Source organism: Chlamydotis macqueenii, chromosome 18, assembly GCF_036417535.1.
Source record: "Chlamydotis macqueenii isolate bChlMac1 chromosome 18, bChlMac1.mat, whole genome shotgun sequence".
Classification (NCBI taxonomy): Eukaryota; Metazoa; Chordata; class Aves; order Otidiformes; family Otididae; genus Chlamydotis; species Chlamydotis macqueenii.
The window spans coordinates 2,948,265-2,966,369 of NC_141573.1; the positions used below are offsets into that span (position 1 = coordinate 2,948,265).

Below are 18,105 nucleotides of genomic sequence, written 5' to 3' on the forward strand. Positions count from 1 at the left end.
TTCTCAGAACCCATGCATGGGGCAAGGGTTTCACAACTTGCTCACCATCCTGGGATAGGATGGTCTGGTGTTGGGACCAACCATGGGAACCTGCCACAGCCACCCAAGGCTTTGCTCTAAACACCCACACCAGCTTCAGAGACACTTAGAGGAAGAGAGGTGTGAGGGGAAAAGCAAAGCTGTGCTGGAGAAGACAGCCCGGAAACATCCCCAGCACACAACAGCTGCTCTCTTGGACCTCGAAGGTGGTTTCATCACGTTTGTGCTTAGCGCTGAAAAAGCCAATTGCCAAGAAGGACAGGAACCACCCAGCCTCTTGAGCCCAGAGCAGCTGAGAGCTTGCTGAGGCCAAGGGGACGAGCCTTGAAGAGCAGCCAGGAGAGGTGGATGGGAGGAGGAAAATGAAACCACGAGGTGATGGGAGCTGCTGCCAGGGCCTGGCGGGTTGGATGGGGAACTGTTAGGGAATGTCTTGCCTGAGGCATCTCTCACCTTCTGCCTTCCCTTTCCTGCAGCAAAGGAGACTTTAGATCGCATTCCCACTTTGTACGTTTCTAAACGCTTCCTTTTATACCCTATAATTGCATTTCTGTACCAAAAATTCCTCTGGAGTGAACAGGCTTCCTCTCTCAAAAGATTCATCTCCAATGCAAGTGGAGAGGCACTAATTGCCCTATCAGGGTCTCCAGGGCTTCTCTCTGTACTGTTAGCTAACAAAAACGTGTTCCTAATTTAAGCACTTAGCCCAAATATTTCATCTTTAATTACAAGCTGAGGCAGAGCGTGAGACAGCCCACAGCACCGGCCAGCACTTCCCCCACAAAACCAGCACGGCAGAGACCGGGGAGGGGTTCCACACAAATCTGGGGGTGAAAAACACCCGGGCCTGGGGGGTCCAGGCAGAGGGACCCCACTAAATACCTGTGAGAGGTGCCACCTTCCTTGGGAAATAAACCCCAGCCCCTGCAACCACATGACGCTGCACTCAGGCTGGGAGATGCCCCACCACCCTCCCGGCCATTTTATAGGCAGTGCCGCTCCCTGATTGGCCCTTCCTGGCCACGCCTGTTGGGTGGGGCTCTCCACCCATGGCTCCTCCCCCATCCCATGGCTCCACCCCCACCCCGGGGGCTCGTAGGGGTCCGCTCCACCCCTGCCCACCGCCCCTGCCTGCACTGGCGGGTGCTTTGCAGCTGGAAAAGCGGGGAGACCCACTGCTCCGAAGGCAGGAGAACTCCCGCCGTGTGTTGCCAGATGAGGGGGTCTGGGTCCAGCAGCCAGGCTGGCGCTTGGCCCCAAGAGTGAAGTGAAACCCAACAAAGGTCTTGGGCAACCTCCCCGAGCCCTGAGCGCAGCGGCCGGCACATCTGTGCTCTATGTGGGGCCATCCATTGCCAAAAATCCAGGTTGGATGCAGTTGCTGAGCATCTGATGTCAGGCAGGAGCCCGAGCTGGCAGCGACGTCTCCCGAATCACGTTACGAGTGGAAAAGGCACACGAGCGGAGCGCGGCAGAGGTGGCTGGTTCCAGAGAGGCTCCCGCCAGGCTCCGGCTGGGACTCGCAGCCAAGGGCCCATGGAGAATGGGAGGGAGCAGCCGGACATGTGGGGACAGCCCACAGCCATGGGGGCAGCCAAAACCGTCTGTACCACGGGGTCAAGGAAACAGCAGAGACCTCAGACGTGAACTCGCCTTCCAGAAGAGCTGCGCATCAGCCTGGTTTTCCCCTGGGAGGGTCCAAGCTGCGGCTTTGCCTCTCTCTCCAGCCTTGTGCTAACGCGTCCCCAGGCTCCCGTGCTCCTTGTGGGTTTTTTGCCCTCCTCACCAGGGATACAGACTGGAATCACTGTTTTTCAGCAGCAAAATCCCTTTTCCTGCTGTGCCATGGTCTCCGCATCCCCTGTCACATCCCTGTCCCCCCAGACCTGCTCTGGGCCATGAAGAGGGAGAAGCTGGACCAGGAACGGACCAGAGCCACAGGATGTGGAGCTGGCGTGTCCGCGCCACGATGTGCTCAGACACATGGTGGCCGTGAAGCAGCAAATGCAGAATTTGGCTCCTCCAATTCATATTTTTGTTTTCTTTACAATGTTGTGTAGCTGCCTTGGCGTTTAATCCTGGTAATTAATGAGAGCGTGAGAAAGGGATAATTCTCATCTCCTTCTCCCTTTAACAAACATTACAATCTGCAGGGCGGGGCTGGGTCAGTTCTGTAGCACTTCAAGTAGAGTAAAAAAGATTAAAACCAGCAGACAGAGGCATTTACCTTTTGGCAAGGAAGAGGCATCCCTAAGGAAGATGATTTTTAAATCAATAATGTGTGAAAGAATTCAAATTACATCCTTACCTCCCCAAATATTTTAAGTTGTGTGCCTGGAAAGACAAGAGGAAGATCTTTTGCTTATTAAAAAATGACTTTGTAAATGACCTGTCTGGTTACTATCTGAAAGACAAAGGAAGTCTTTTTTTACACAAGATGTCATCATCGATTTATTTAAAGCTTTAATGACATGTTTTGGGACATCAGCTACGCCTGAATATTCCTACACTGCAGTTGTCTGGAAAAGGGAGCCTTTTTTTTTTTTTTTTTTAGTCTTAAAATAGTAACTGAGGCCAATTATCTCATGGTAATTCCAAACGATAATTTGATTTGGCTTTTGCTGTCAGTGTCCTATCAAATCAGGTTTTGCAGGTTAATTTTAGGAACACATCCACCCGTCCCAACCCGCGCGGGTGAGCCCTGCCGAGAGCGGGGTGGGAAGCGGCGCCCACCTTCCAGCCCAGGGTACAGCACCAGAGCATCCACCGAGAAACCAGAACGTGGTGAGAGGCTGAGGGATGGATGCACGTGGGATGGAGAGGAGTCCCAGCGGGATCCCCCCTGCTCCCACGGGGCCCCGAGCCATGGCTGGGCTCGGAAGCGGCGCTGGGCTGGTGGCCGCGCTGGCAAAGCCCGGGTAGCGCTGGCATGACCAGAGTATCGCTGAGATGTTTTAAACAATGAGAAGAGCGATTCTGCAGTCCAGCATGGTCGAACCTGGCAGTCACTGATACTTTGGGAAGGACCGTAGTGCTTCAATTTATTACAGATTAATGGGGTTGATTTATTATTTTTTGTTTCTTTTTAATTAGGCTCATTAAAAACTAAACGATCTTCCTTTGGAGCACGCAAATAACACAGCGACGCAGGCCCGGCCGATGTTTTGTTCCTGATGCCTTTGTTCGGAATTAGCCTCGCAAACCAGGAAAGATTTAATAATGGTTTCTGGGAGAGGTTAGCAATGGGGAAACAGCTCGGGGAGGATTAAGAGTGAAGCAAGTATTGGCCAGTTTTTGATGGAGTGTTTGTCAAAAGTTGCTCTTGAAGTGAGTCAATAAGTGCCCTTCAGAGGGCTGACAACCACGGAGCAGCGTTTGCTCCTGGTGATTCATTCCGGTTTGAATGCCGGAGTTTGTTAACTCCAGCTGGTTAACCTCATCTTTTGCAAAATTAAAACATTTAAAAAAAAAAAGAAGAAGAATCCTATTGTTAGTCCCAGGCCGTTGCTTATTCTCGGGCTCAGGATGACGCGGGTTTGGGGAAGCTGCCAAGCCGCCTGGGCTGTGGAAGGGCTGAAGCCGGGGCGTCCCTGCGCAGAGCGTGCCACTGCAGCACAACACCCCTTTGCTCTCCCCTCAGCCACGCTGCCAGAGAGCTGGAGATCATTTTTCCCCTCTTTACATCCAGTTTTATGTCCTGAAAGCTTCTTCTCTCCTCTGGTATCAGGAGATCAGCATTAAGGCTGGTGGGAGCTGACCTACTGTGAAAAATACATAAAACTTAGTATTATAGGAAAAAAAGCCTTAAAGCAAGCCCCCCAAACCTTAAATCCAAACTCTTCAAATAGCAAAAGATGGAGCAATTTTGAAATTGCATTTCTTAATCAGAGCACGAACCAACCCCTATCTTCTGAAGACCAGGAGACCAAGGGGACAGATGCATTCCAGGTCCCTCTGGCCACAACCCAAGGGACCACCTTCTCCCCTCTCCTCGCCAAAAGGAGCCTCCCAGGCCGCGGGACAGATGCTTGGCCCACAGCTCCACTGGTGGCCCCAAACCCAAGTGCGCTACACTTCCCAGAGCCTCCCTTCGCAGCGCTGCATGCAAAACTGAACTCTGCTCCAGCCAGCTGAACCCATCAGTGACTTTTCCCTCTTTCTGCAGTTTATTTTTTGTTCTCCCTTCGGCAGCGTGCTGGAGCCAGGCCAGTCTAGTCACGCTCGCTTTGTTTACAGCCGGTTTCTCCTCTGCATCCCTCCCTTGGCCTGGTTGCTCCTCAACGTGTTCCTCGCTGGGCTCTCCACGCCGAAGCGCGATGGGTCCCAGCCCAAACGCATCCCCGCTGCCAAGCCTCCCGCAGCAGACTGCAGGGAGGGAGTTTCCTCGACTCTCTCTATATTTTTTTTTTTTTTTTAGTAATCAAGAAAATACAAGCAGGGTCAGAACCACGTGCCAGAGAGCCCGGCTGTGGGGCCGGGGCTTTACCCACTGACACCCAGGGGTGCTCAGGGACCTCAGCCCCGCACCCCGACCCAAACATCGCCCCAGGTCACCTGCAGCAGCTGGGCGATGCCACCTTCCAAAGGTCTGGGCTTTCCGCTTTCGGGAGAGGGGGCAAAGCCCCGCTGAAGGAGCCGGGGGGTGCGGGTAGGGAGCCCGCAGCCTCCCCGGCCCGGGGCAGAGGTGGCGGGGGGGTGGGGCTCGGTTCCTCAATGCAGACTCTGCCCGGCCCCAACCCCCCGACCCTTCTCCAGGACCCCCGCCCCGATCCCGCCCGGTCCCCGCCCCGAGGTGTCCGCACCCCCCCGCCCCCCACCCACCCTCTCCAGGCTCCGCCGCTCGAGCTCCCCCGTGCGCTCTGCCCCGGGAGGCGGCACCGGCCGCGGCTTCCCCGCCCCCGGAGCTGTCCCTGCCCGCGGCTCCCGGTTCCCCCGCACCGGCCATGCCGGGGCCTCGCCGGGACCGCCCGGCCGTGCTGCTGCTGCTCGGAGCTTTGCTGGCCGCCGATCTCTACTTCCACCTCTGGCCCCGGGCGCGGCGGGAGCTGGCGACCGGTACCCCGAGCTGTCCCTGCCGCCGCCGCCGCCCCCTCCCCGCCGCGCCCCCCGCCCGCGCCGCCTCCGCCCTCCGCCGCCTCTTCGCCCACCCGCTGTACCGGCCCGCCGCCCCGCCGGGCCCCGCCGAGCCGCTGCTGCCGGCCCGCGAAGCCCTGCGCTACTACCGGAGGAAGGCGGCCCGCTGGAACAGGTGCGTCCCGCCGCAGCGGAACCCCCCCGGGCAGCCCCCTCCCCGGGCAGCCCCCTCCCCGGGCAGCCCCTTCTCGGACAACCCCCTCTCCAGGCACCCCCTCCCCGAGCATCTCCTGGGCACCCCCTGTGTGGGCACCCCCCGGACGCCCCTTCCCCGGGCACCTCCTGGACGAGCGTCCCAAGCGCTGGTACCCACCGGACACCCCCTCCCCGGGCATCCCCCGAGCGCCCCCCTCCTCAGGCACCCATTCACCGCGCACCCCCCTGGTGCCCCCCTCCACGAGCATCCCAAGCACCGGTACCCACCAGGCCCCTCCCTGGGCATCTTCTTGGCTTTTCTTTCCCAGGGACCCCCTGCATGGGCACCCCTCCTGGGTACCCCCTGCACCGGTACCCCCCAGGTACTCCCTTTCTGGGCAGCTCTCCCGGGCACCACTGCCTGGGCACACCTCGCCCCAGGTACCCCCGGCTTGTGCCCCACTTCCCGGCTCTCTGCCCCACCATCCTCCCCATCACCCCCTCCCCAGCACCCCAAGGACAGGCAGGGCTGAGTAGAGGGGGCTCCCTGGGTGCCTCCTGTCCCCCCCTTAAGAGACCCAGGATGAGACCCTGCAAGCTGGGACCACCCAGGGGAAAGCGCCTCCTTTGCTCCACGTCACATTTTTGGCTTGGGGATGGAAGCAGTCAGGCCCTGCACCCACTGGCCCTCAGGCTGGGCGACGACTAGAGCCCCCAGGCTCCAGCAGCCCCAGTGCCCCACGCTGGAGCCCTGCAGCTCTCAGTGTCAGCCTCAGGGTCTCCGACCCACAATAGCAGTGCCGGGGTGCTGCCTTCCCGTTCAGCCCCTCTCCTGTTCCCGCTTCCCAGCGAGGAAAGGTGCAGAGGCTTTTACCCTTGGAGAGAAAGGCACTCCCAGCTCACAGCCCTCTTCCTGCTGCCTCTCCCGGCCCCAGCAACAGCTGCAGGAAAACTCCGCCGTCTCCAGCTCCTGGGGTGGGACTGTCACTGACCCTGTGGCCGCTGCCTCCGAGGGGATGGTGACCCCAGCACCACCTCTGAGCACTGGCAGTTCGTGACCCAACTGCTGAGGCTTCACAGCCCAGTGCTGCTGAACCCCTGAGCCAGCCTTTCTTCCAGGAGCTGGAAACAGCCTGGTGTTCCTGCGCCCGAGCTTCTTCCCTTGGGCACAAGGTCAGATCCAACAGCGATGTCCACGGTGATGCCGTGCCGGAGCAGGTCAGCGCAGTGCCTCTGTACGGGAGGTGCCAGTGCGCCGAGCTCACGGCATCGCCTCGCTGGCCCCTTCATAGGACAGGGACGGTACCTACCTGCAAGGGGATGGCAGGGCCACCTCAGAGGTCCCTGTCCCAGCACTGCCCCGGTTTGGTTCCCAGCATCAGACCCAGTCCCTGCTCCTCTCACCATCCACACACTTGCTGACAGGATTTCCAAGTTCCCACTTTCTCCACATCAACGTGCATTCCTCTTGCTCCTGTGGGACTCACCCAGTACCAATTTCAGGCGCAATTCGCAGCAGGAGATGATGGGAAGCGATAACAGAAGGAACCGAAGCTGATCTCCATGGCCTGAGCAGTGCCTGGGGCCTGGAGCCGCCCCATGTGTCTGCCCGGGGTCACCCCTGCCAGGCTCATTGCCTGAGTCAGTCTGGAGCAGGTCAGATCCTTCTTCACATCGCTTGAAGTCCATGGGCGGTGGGCTCAGGTGTCCTCGAGGACACACGCCACGGCCAGGCTGTGCCACAGACCCTCCTCAGATGCATCTTCCCGGAGCGGAGCAACGCCTCCAGAAAACACCAGGATTTCGGCAGCGAGATGGATGTTTCCCAAGCAAAGCCTGGTGAGGATGGAGGGGTGAACTGAAGCAGCTCGTGACACGGATTCGATGGCTTCTTGGGCACCACCAGACGCCCCGCGCACCCAGTGCCAGTGCCTGCAGCAGCGCTGGCATTACATCCGCACTGGCCTCGCCTGCGGGACAGCCCCGGCTGCTTGGTAGGAAGTCTCCCTTCCCGGCTTTATTTCCAACGAAGCCGTGGCTGCACGTTGCCTGTTGTCCTGAGGTTCGGTTATGACGCGGCCGGGAGGAAAGCCGTGACGCCGTGATGCCATTTCCCTTGGTTGACTTCGCTTTGAAACTCCAGGAAGGGGAAAGGAGGCAGAGTATTGATTATTCCTCCGTCACTTTGAAATAAAATATGTGATGCTCATGAGCGGGTAAAGCCTTCAGAGAGGTCACCCAGCCCGAGGTGACGCACAACCTCTCCTGCCGTTGGCGCGGCAAGTTGTGTGTGTAATGAGATGCCACTTGCCAGGGCTGATGCGTTTCGTAAGACCGTTGATTTCCTGTGGGCACGGGGGAATTTCTGCCTCGCCGGAAGCACTGCAGAGCCCACAAGGCCATCCCCTCCTCGGCTTGAGCAGGCGACGGCGCATTTCAGCAGCAGGTTGCTCCTCTTGGGTGGAACAAGCTGTAGCTTAACCCTGAACCCACAGCACCGCCTGCCCGTCTTCATTCCCGCGGCCGGCCGGACATCGGCGGGACTGGGGCTCTGCCGGCCCGCGGAGCAGCCCCGGCGTACGGCCCGTTTCGGGTACCCACAGCCACGGGAGCTCGGCAGCGCCTGTCCTACCTCCCCGGGGCTCGCTGCGGGCTGGCCGCTGCCCATCACCGTGCTTTTCCCTGGCCCTTCCGTTAGGACCGGCAGTTTGACTGCAGGATGCAGAACCGGCTGGAGACGGCGATGCAGGAAGGAACCAGCAAAAAACCCATCCACACCTCTTCAAAAACAAACAAACAAACAAACGTTTCAAAACTCCAGAGCTTGTTTCGATCCTCGAAGGAGCAGCTTCCAAACCCCAAACTCCGTAACCGGCTGGGTGCCGCGGGAGGCACGGGGCGAGCGGAGAGCCTGCGCCCAGCATCGCCCCACGCAGCCAGCTGGGACAACCCCGGGGCTATTTACAGCGAGGTAGATGTGAACCAGGTTTTTACACCGTTATGTCTTTTGCAGAGCTCTGTTCTCGCAGGGAAATATTTCAGGAATCCTGGAGGGAGGCAGAGGGAGCTGCTTTTTGGGTTTAAAGGCTGGGAAGGGGCTCGCCGGCCACGCGGGCGCCGGGCTGGGAAGCAGCCACCGGCTGGGAGCTGCTTCTCCTTGCAAAACCGCTGCATTTTTTTCCCCGTCAGTAATCTGTTGCTCACTGCCACCCCGGGGGAAAGAGCCTGAGCGTACGGGAGGCAGGAGAGCAAATATGGTAAAATATTTGGGCAGCTTCCCTAGGGAAAAATCGAGTCACTCTTCTGAATTACGCTGGGGTCTTTGCTGTCCCTGGCCGTGGCGGAGGGTTAAGGTTGTGCCTCAAAGGCTCGCCCACGCGGGACCTGGTGCACGGCAGCACGCTGGAAGGCCCAGGCACGTCTGACGGCAGCCCAGGGCCACGTCCTTGCGTGCAGCCTGCCAGCCAAACCTGCCGACGGGTCTCCGTGTGCTCCCGCGTCCGGCGGGAGCTTCCTCCTCCTTTGCAGGTGTCCTCAGCAAAGAGCCGGCCTGAGAGAGAAACGCCCCGACCCCCTTCCTCCTGGCACACGTGGACTTCGTGCCTGTAGCTGACCCAGTCCAGCTGAAAGGCAAACAAACGGGGAGAGGGGACGGGCTGCTCTGACCTGCAGTTACGCCACGTCTCTCCGTTTCCTAGATTTCTCCCGGGATGCTGCCGAAACGCGTCGCTCCCCAGCAGGAGGGCTCATCCCTTGCTCGTGGTTAGGCTGGACTAACCACGCCGTTCATCCTGCTAGGATGGAGAAGGATGACTGGAAAAAAAAAAAAACCCAACCGAAACCCAACGCTTTCCTGCTTATCTGAGCAGGGAAGCAAAAAAAAAAAAAAACAAACCACCAGCAATGTCCACAGGCTCTTTCCAGCCACCAGCACCAACCCCTTGGCCGACGAGCGCACAGTCAGCAAACCCAGCCGAGCCGCTCCGTCGCAGCCTCGGTTAATGCCCCACTCATTAGCAGCTCCTCTTTTCTTTCACGGATGTGTCTTGGCATTTCCAGTGCAAACTGAACTTCAGTTTCCCTTTATGGGGACTGGTTACTCCGGACGCGGCTCGGCCAGCGCTGATCGGAAACCAACACTCCGTCCTCCGCGGTGGAACAAGTGAGCTTTCCGCTGTGATTGAGCAAAGCGTGGGTCCCAGCCGTGGAGGTCTCAAGGTCGAGGAAAATGCTGATCAAGGGGAGTTTTGGGTTCTTGTTGAACCTGGGAGACCCCTTCGTCTTCCCCTGCCAAAAAATGGCCGAGTTCAACTTCAGTTTTAAGAGGCGATGGGCAGGACGTTGCATCCCTGCTTGCCGGAGCGAGGGCTCTGGGTCTGGCCACAGAGGCAGTTTGCAGCTCTAAGTTGATGAATATTTTTTTTTCCGCTACCTGGGACTTCCAAATTCAGGAAAAAAAAAATTCTGTCAGAGACATAACGACCACAAAGCCAGTCCTCTGCAGAGGCTTGCTCAGAGAAGACCCTGTTGTTCTCCCGGGCTCTCCAAACACCTCATGGAGCAGTCAAGACCCAAGTTATCTGCTGTCACATCATGTCCCCTCCCCACGTCTCGCCTAGAGCCTGCAGCCCCTCCAGGAAGGACTTCATCCATCACACAGCTCTTGCTGGAGATGCGGTTTAGATCCAGCCATGCCCTGACACCTCTCCTGGTCCTGACGGCGCGAGGAGAAGACAACAGAGTCCCTCGTGTTCACACTCAGGGCTGCTTTCCCAGGGCTTTGGGGAGGGGAGGCAGCAGCACAATTTGTGAGACCTTTGACCATCTCAGTCGTTGCTCCCTGCCTCAGTTTCCCCTCAGGTGGCACCCAGAGTCCTTATCCACCCCCTGGCTCTGCTCCCCAGCAGCTTCTAGGCTCGGAGCAGGAAGGGTTTCCATCCCGGGGCTCATCCTCATCACCGCTCTCTTCCAGGAGACACAGGCTTTACAGGCAGGAGCTGAACCTCACCTCCCCGGCAGCACTGCTGCCGCTCCGGCCCGAGGCCAGCTGGCTCCAGTTCCACCTGGGCATCAGCCGGGATGGGCTCTACCCGCGCTCCAGCCCCGCCGTCAACAGGCTCCTCCGGGACATGCAGGACTTCTCCATGATCAGTGCCGGTAAGCACCCTCCTGCGGCGGGGATGGGGCCGGGGCTGTGGGGAGCTGCACGGGGCTGCGGGGCTCCAGCTCCCCTGGGGTCGCTTTTTTTAAGCGAGGCAGGGGCTGGCACTTGCCAGAGGAAGCCCCGAGCTCTGTGCCGGCTTCCCGGCAGGTTTCACGCTGTGCGGTTGCCTTGAGATGGGAGAAGGGACCATGGTGTGGCCCTTAAAGCAGCATTTTTGGGTGCCAGCCATGCCGGGGACGCATTACGCGGCAGTTTAATCCCAACACGAAGCCTCAGCACCCCCCGAAGGGACTCGCAACCCCTCGCTGTGCACGGATGGCAGCGGGGCTGCCAGGCAACGTCCAGCGCCACGCTGGGGGTCAGCAGCAAGGCCCCGAGCGCGGCGGGGGTCTCACCGCTCCCCCTGCCCTTGCAGACTACAGCCAGGACGAGAAAGCGCTGCTGGGAGCCTGCGACTGCAGCCAGAGTGAGTGCGACGCTTCGGAGCCCGCTCGCCCCTCATCGCTTCGGCTCACCCCCATCCCAGCTCCCCCATCCTGACCTCAGCGAGAGAAACGTAAAGCCAGGCAACGCCAGGCCCTTCTCCCTCGCATCCAACCCTGCCACTCCAGCTGAAGCTGGGATACAGGTGCTAGGGCACCAGTACGCCACTGGTTTTTACTGAGAGGAGGAAAAAGGCCCCAAGAGGACGTAACAAATGGCTGTTGGGAGAAATGCTGGAGGGAAACCTCCTCTGTGGCACAGGGGAGGGGGAAAGAGAGGAAAAATAACGGCAGAAGCAGAGGGGCGCAGCTGGAGGGAGCGATGGGGTGCACTCACCGGGGTGGGAAGCCGAATCGCGCTGGAGTGCGTAACCGGTGCCTCACCGCGCGCCGGGCAGGCTTTCAGGCGCCTAACGTCCCGTTTCCTCCCCAAGTCGTGAAGCCCAGCGGCGTGCACCTGAAGCTGGTCCTCAGGTTCCAGGATTTTGGGAAAGCCATGTTCAAGCCCATGAGGTAAGGCACGTCCACAGAGCCCCCCGAGCCCCCAGCCCCGAACCGCGGAGCCCTGGCAGCGCGCGGCGGGAGCATCCCTGGCGAGGACAGGCGCGCCACGGCCGCATCTTTTCTCTCCGGCGCTCAGCTGCCTTGATAGCTGGAAAAGTTTAATTTTTATTGGCTGCTTGCACATCCCAGAGCCGCACACGGATAAACGCCGGTGTTCCCACACTGCGTACTGACGCTGGAAATGCCTCGGTTCACAGACGCCAGGCAGCGAGGGACCTTGGGGCACGTTGCTGTTAGGGACTGCCCGTTTCTTCCTCGTCCCCACGCGACTTTGCGGGGGCTCAGCAGTGCCTGCGGGCTTTCCTGGGATACGCGCGTGCAAATTCACGTGCTACACGTACCGGGGCACTGCGTGACAGCCAGAAAATGAAATTAAATAAGCTGGTGTTCCCACCTCGGGCGTAGGAGAGCATCAATCCTGAGCCCTTCTCTGCCTCCCACGGGGACATTAGAAGCGCGGCCTGGCCTCTGCCGTCCCCGGATGCTGTACCCACCCGAAACACTGGCCTCAGTAGCTGGGTCTGCACTCCAGTGCAAAAGGCTTTAAAGCCCAGAGTCAGCGATGGTCCCGGCTCGGCACCGGGCGCTGTGGGTCCTGGCGTGGGCACCAGGTGCCGCGGCTTTGCCTGGTGGCCCTGGCACTGGCACGGCCACACGACGGCTGTCCCCGCGTGTGCTGTCCTTGTGCCACCACCTTGTGTCCAGGCTGCCCGCACTGCTGTGCTTGGTTAGGGTAACCCCCCCGCTCTCTCCCAGGCAGAAACGCGAGGAAGAGACGCCCGAGGACTTTTTCTATTTCGTTGACTTCCAGCGGCACAACGCAGAGATCGCCGCCTTCCACCTGGACAGGTAGGGACCTGCCGCAGTGCCCGGCCCTCTGCCCACGGAGAGCTATGGCTCGGGAAGAGCCGCGCTGAGCCCCGCGGAGCCGCCCAGCCTTCGATAGCGGGTGCTTTGTAGCACCCTTCTGGGAGCTGACGGGGATGGGGTGGCTCTGGCTCTCATCTGAAGAAGTCTGAGGCAGCTTCGCCTCGGCGGCTGCACGAGAGCAGGCTGGCAGGTGACATCCAGGTTGCGAAGGAGTCCGGTATTTGTCACCTGGCCACAGGCACGCGGTCCCTCCCGTGCACCAAAGGGCAAAGATGAGCCCTGGGCGCAGCCCGGTCCCCTCCCGCTGAGGGAGTCATGCGCACAATCAGCAATCAAGGCGCGTTTTGGATTGAGATAAACTGCAGCGACGCAGTTTCAAGCCCTCTGCTAATGAGCAATTAACCTGGCACCCCTTCCCAGCAGGCTTTTAAAAATCAGAAATCCCTTCGTTAGAAGAGGAGGGCAGCAGCCTTCTTCCCCTCAATGGGCTGAGTGTTGATCACCAAGGGGAAGAGATCCCTGATGGCCATGGTGGATGGGGGTCTCCAGTTCCTGAGCCCAGCTTACCTGATAAGCAGGACTAGACGCTAAGTCCTGTGGCTCAAACTCTGAGCGAGGGAGTTAAGAGCTGAATTCCCTTCCCAGCTCTGCCCCTACGTCACCGCAGTGTCTCTGCTTGACTCAGCTCCCATCAACTTGCCTCTCTGCATCCCAGCTCCACCAGATGAGGCCAGACTGCTTTTCTGAAGTGCTTTGTGGTTTTTAGAGCTGAAAGACGCTAGATGAAAGCAAAGTATTTGTTTTTCTTTAAACATTGTTCAATAAGTAAGAGGTTAAATCCTGTTTTGTACCCGATTCTCAGAAGCAGAGGGCATTTTTTACAATGAAGGTGGAGGAACACTGACACAGGTTGCCCAGAGAGGTGGTGGATGGGGATATAAGGGCCCGAAGGGCTGTTCTGGCTCCCAAAGGACCCCACTTGTGCACGAGGGGATGGGAGAAACCGGTTAGGGAAAATGACATCAGCCTTGGAGAACATCCAGATCATTCCAGGTGGCAGCTATAAAAATATCAAAATCCAAACTCAGCCACATTTTGGTCCAGAGGATAAAATGATCCTGGCTATTTACTAGACAGAAGCTGAGAGGAAAAAAAAACAAAACCCATGTGGGTGCAGTCATCAAAAGGCCCCTGGTTCACCAGCAGAAGGGACGAGGGCAGCATCTGCTGTTTCACGTTGCCATCCTGTGCAGTAACCTCCCTTTGCACCCCAGGCTCTGAGCCGCTGTCCCTTTTGTGCAGGATCCTGGATTTCCGGAGGGTGCCACCCACAGTTGGGAGGTTGATCAATGTCACCAAGGAGATCCTGGAGGTCACCAAGAACGAGATCCTGCAGAGCGTCTTCTTCGTCTCACCAGGTAGGTGAGCGCTTGGCTGCCGCGAGCTGGGATTAGACGTGCTGGTCTGTGGTGGTGGAAGGGCAGGGCCTGCACACAAAAGGACTTGTGCTGTTGAGCAGAAATCAAATTCTTGGGTGAAACATACACAAAGACATGGTTACAGTAGAGGTGTCCCTCAGGCCCCAGCTGGAATCATCTGCCAGATCTATTTGCCTGCCCAGTTTTCCCCAGTCTTTCTCCCGGCATGGGACCAGGTCTGTCCATTGACCAAAATCCAGGTGTCCTCCACAATTTGGCAGTTTCACATCCATGACGCGGTTACATACGCCGTCACCATCACGCAATGGGGTAGAGGTCAGGCCAGGCGACCCTGCGGTCTCCTGCAGATCATAGCTCCTTTCTCTGTTCTCCCCTCTCTTCTCCTCCCAGCCAGCAACGTCTGCTTCTTTGCCAAGTGCCCGTACATGTGCAAGACGGAGTACGCGGTGTGCGGGAATCCTCACCTCCTGGAAGGGTCCCTCTCCGCCTTCCTGCCGTCCCTCAACCTGGCGCCACGGCTCTCCATCCCAAACCCGTGGATCCGGTCCTACTCGTTTGACGGAAAAGAGGAGTAAGTGGGTAAATGCTGCCGCTTCCCATATCTGCGTTGCGGGGAGCGGGTGGGAAGGAGAAGGAGCAGGGTACAGCCGCACGCACAGAAACCGTGTGTCCAGCTGGAGGAAGGCCGAGGTTCAGAGACTGCCCACAATTCATCTAATAACTCTTCATGCATTGACTGGGTTTGACTTCCAGTCTCCTACACGCACAGGGAGCAAGATTTAAGTCCTGCTCCTCCTCCTTTCCATTTCTGCGCGGGAGGCCGGCTTTGGGGTGCTGGTGGGACACGGCAGCAGCAACCACTGAGCACATCTCGCCCTTCTCCTGCAGGTGGGAAGTGAACCCGCTCTACTGCGACACGGTGAGGGAGATCTACCCCTACAGCCACGGCAACCGGCTGCTGAACATCGTTGACATGGCCATATTTGACTTCCTAATAGGTACGGCAAAGCGGGAAATAACGTTCCTTCCTTCCATTCCTTCAGCATCAGTCTGCCCGCCCCGCCACGCCGGGGTGTTTCTCAGAGCCCATGCCTCCTGCTCCACGGACGGTTTTGGCAGACCGCTGTTCCCCCAACAGCCAGCCAGCACAACCCCTCCTGATCTGGGGCGAGGGGGAGCCCGCAGGCCCACCCCAGCCCGCTCCCCGGGTGGCCCAGCGAGATGAAAGCAGCAGCTCCGAGCATCTTAGACCCTTCCAGCAAGGCAACCAGCATTTCATGCAGATCTGAAAGAAAATGTAGGATAGTTCAGAAAATTACTCGGTCACATGCAAGGGCAACTCTGTTCCTCTGTCTGCCCTTTACCAGGGAACATGGACCGTCACCACTACGAAATGTTCACCAAGTTTGGGGACGACGGCTTCCTCTTACACCTGGACAACGCCAGAGGGTGAGGCTGCGGGAGGACGTCGGGGAGGTGGGGAAGGGGGTGGGCAGGCACTAAAGCCCTGCGCTCTCTGCTCACCCCCAGGTTCGGGCGGCATTCCCATGACGAAACCTCCATCCTGGCCCCGCTCTCCCAGTGTTGCGTGTAAGTGCCGGCTTCGTCTTCCTTCCCAGACACGTTGGTGTTCCCGCCGTAACAGACGGGCAGCGCTTGCTGCTGGAGGTCACCCGGGCCTGGCTCGCTTTATTACTGGATCTGATTTTAAGCACTGCTGTTCTTTGTCAACCATCTTCACCCATCTCTGCCCTCCCTCCTTCCGCTGCTACCAAGGGGCTTAGACAGCTGGTTCTTGCTAGGGTGCCGCAAAAAGTTTGCATTAAGATGTCTCATTTCTTTTTTTTCCCCAGGATAAAGAGGACAACGTTATTACGACTCCAGCTCTTGGCTGAGCCCGAATATCGTCTCAGCGACGTGATGAGGGAATCCCTCCTGCAGGACCGCCTGGCACCTGTCCTCACCGAACCCCATCTCTTGGCTTTAGACAGACGGTTACAGCTTATCCTGAAAGCTGTGAGGCAATGCATAGACACGTACGGAGAAGCGAAGGTGGTGGCCAACGACACCAGGCAGCCCGAGGCTCCTGCATCTGACAGAGTGAAGCTGACCACTTAAACAGTCCATAACTCACGCTCAGAGGTGGGGAAAAGCCCTCCGAGACAAGTGTTTTAATAACTGGCAATTTCCACCTACAAAGACTTGCGGAGACTAAGAGGGGAAACTCTTCAGAAGATCTTCAAGAATCACACTGGGCTGCTACACCGGGTACTCAACCAAAGCTTCTACGCTTGGCCAGCGTGCGGGTAAGTCGTGGTCTAACTGCAGCAGACCTTTACACCCCAAACACCAGCTCTCTGGAGAAAAAGGGGTGATCTGTAGCGGGGCATGCCCTTGGGAGCACGGGGGAACACGTGACCATTGGTCTGCTCAGCCTGCACGGGATCTGGGTCTTGCTAGCGAAGGACACAAACTAGAGCCAAGGATGAGGCTCCAATAAAGAGATGCCAAGAGCATTTTCCTCTTAACAAGTCTCTGTTCTGTAATCAAGGCTGTGTGTTTGAGAAAAGAGCAATCTTACCTCACAAGGGCAGTACCTGCCACTGAGCCAAGATAGCACGCTGGGTCAGCAGGTCAGACCAAAGAGCATCCGCACGGCATTCACCGTCAGGCCTGTCACCATCCGCTGCCTCTCGGTCTCTTCAACAGCGATCAATCCGCTCCACTTCGGTCTGTGCAGGTCACTCAAAAGCCCACGGCCTCACAGGGCAGTAAAACTTCTACTTTTACCTGCCTTGTGGGTGGATGAGCTAGTTGGGGTTGTAAGAGAATGGCAGGTACGCATTGCCTTTCACCCCAAGGGGAAAAAAACAAAACAATCCAAACCACAAACCAAACCCAACTGCTCAGAGGCATAGGACTGTATTCACAATTCAGGAAGCCACCCACTTCTGGTGAAAACATTCTGCCAAACTGGGGGGCATCTATCTCAAGTCATCTTCTCGTAGCTTTAAAGTCACTCAAGTTGTCTGAACTCCCTGGAAAACAGAGATGGGATCCCACCCCACCCTCACGTCTATGCATTTTGAGGAGATGCAATAGGAACTGGAGACCAAAACAGTGTAGGGGGTTATCACAGATCTTTCAATTTGTAGTTTTCCCCTTGCCTCCCAAAGAAAAAGCTTAAGAACTTGATTACTGAAGCTCTTTTTAATAGTTTTTTCCTTTAAATATTCAAGTACGATTGCACTAAGCTTCTTGGCAGCCTAGGGCAAGTAGTTGAGAACTTTGTTGATAATCTATCATCCTTAAGGGGAAAATAAAAAAAAAAAAAAAACCACCAACCACAACCAATCTACTAGAAGCTCATTCTAAACTAACCTTTAAATTAAACAAAAACTGTCTACAGCACTGCAGACCTTTCAGAGGAGAATCCTACCACCACAGCACAGAGGCAGGCAGCAGTTAACAGGTTCTCAGCAAGCTGCTGCACCTACCACCGGCTCATTCCTTGCGAGCCGGCATTTTATCCAGCCTAAAGGGAACTTGGTGACACCGGCAGCGCGTGCCTGGATCACGCAAGGAAAGATCAAAGTTTGTTTAGCCACAGCTATTGTTTTTTCAAAGGGGATTGTGCTGACATTTAAGCCAACTCCACAATAATGCTGCAATGCACCCGTCTCCACACTGTAAAACCACAGAGGAGACCGTACCTGTGATTTGAGCGTGTCCCTAGAGATGGCTGTTCTGTTCATTTGTATGAGGAAGTTTGGAGTGTTTCTACTTAGCAGAGAGGTGCCTCCAATATTCTGAAGCCACAAAGATTAGCAAAAAACCCCAGGTAAACCCAAACAATAAAACCACCCCACGCTCCTTTAGTCTCTCAACTTGTGATTCAGTCATGTCCTTCCACTTGCAGCTTTCACAAAAGCAAGGTTTCAGACAGCCTCAAATGAACAGAATTCTTTATGTTGGTGAGCTTACAGACCCTTTTACTCTTGTGGACAGAGAATAAATGAGAATAAAAGGATTTAACTCACTCTCGGCGTGCACGCTGCGGCAGTTGTTTCCGGGCAGGATGCTGGATTCCCGAACTTGCATCTCCCTCTGCCGGTGACGTTTTGTGCACTGACCACATGTGACAAGGCCAAAATTAATTTGATCGGTGTCATGGAATGGCTACTGTCAGCTGCTTGAACAGGAGGAACATGGCAACAGAAGATAAGTTTAAAAGTAAAGTTATAAGTGGAAGTTTTAAAGTGTCACTTTAGGTAACAAG

The 18,105-nt window shown here is 57.1% G+C and overlaps 1 protein-coding gene across 1 annotated transcript; it reads left to right on the forward strand.

Moving 5' to 3' along the window:
• The first annotated feature begins 4,928 nt into the window (after positions 1-4,928).
• Positions 4,929-16,342, forward strand: FAM20A (FAM20A golgi associated secretory pathway pseudokinase). Its single transcript, XM_086762493.1, has 11 exons — positions 4,929-5,287; positions 10,280-10,464; positions 10,887-10,937; positions 11,388-11,466; positions 12,274-12,366; positions 13,690-13,805; positions 14,217-14,397; positions 14,715-14,824; positions 15,194-15,275; positions 15,357-15,416; positions 15,680-16,342. The coding sequence occupies exons 1-11, from the start codon at positions 4,983-4,985 to the stop codon at positions 15,942-15,944; spliced, it is 1,527 nt and encodes a 508-aa protein (XP_086618619.1). The 5' UTR covers positions 4,929-4,982; the 3' UTR covers positions 15,945-16,342.
• Positions 16,343-18,105: the final 1,763 nt, after the last annotated feature.

Excerpts from the sequence above, each read along its gene's own strand:
- FAM20A (XM_086762493.1), top strand. The coding sequence starts at position 4,983 with ATGCCGGGGCCTCGCCGGGACCGCCCGGCCGTGCTGCTGCTGCTCGGA. Across the intron at positions 11,467-12,273 it reads GCCATGTTCAAGCCCATGAG|GCAGAAACGCGAGGAAGAGA; the intron begins GTAAGGCACGTC and ends GCTCTCTCCCAG. Across the intron at positions 14,398-14,714 it reads TCGTTTGACGGAAAAGAGGA|GTGGGAAGTGAACCCGCTCT; the intron begins GTAAGTGGGTAA and ends CTTCTCCTGCAG.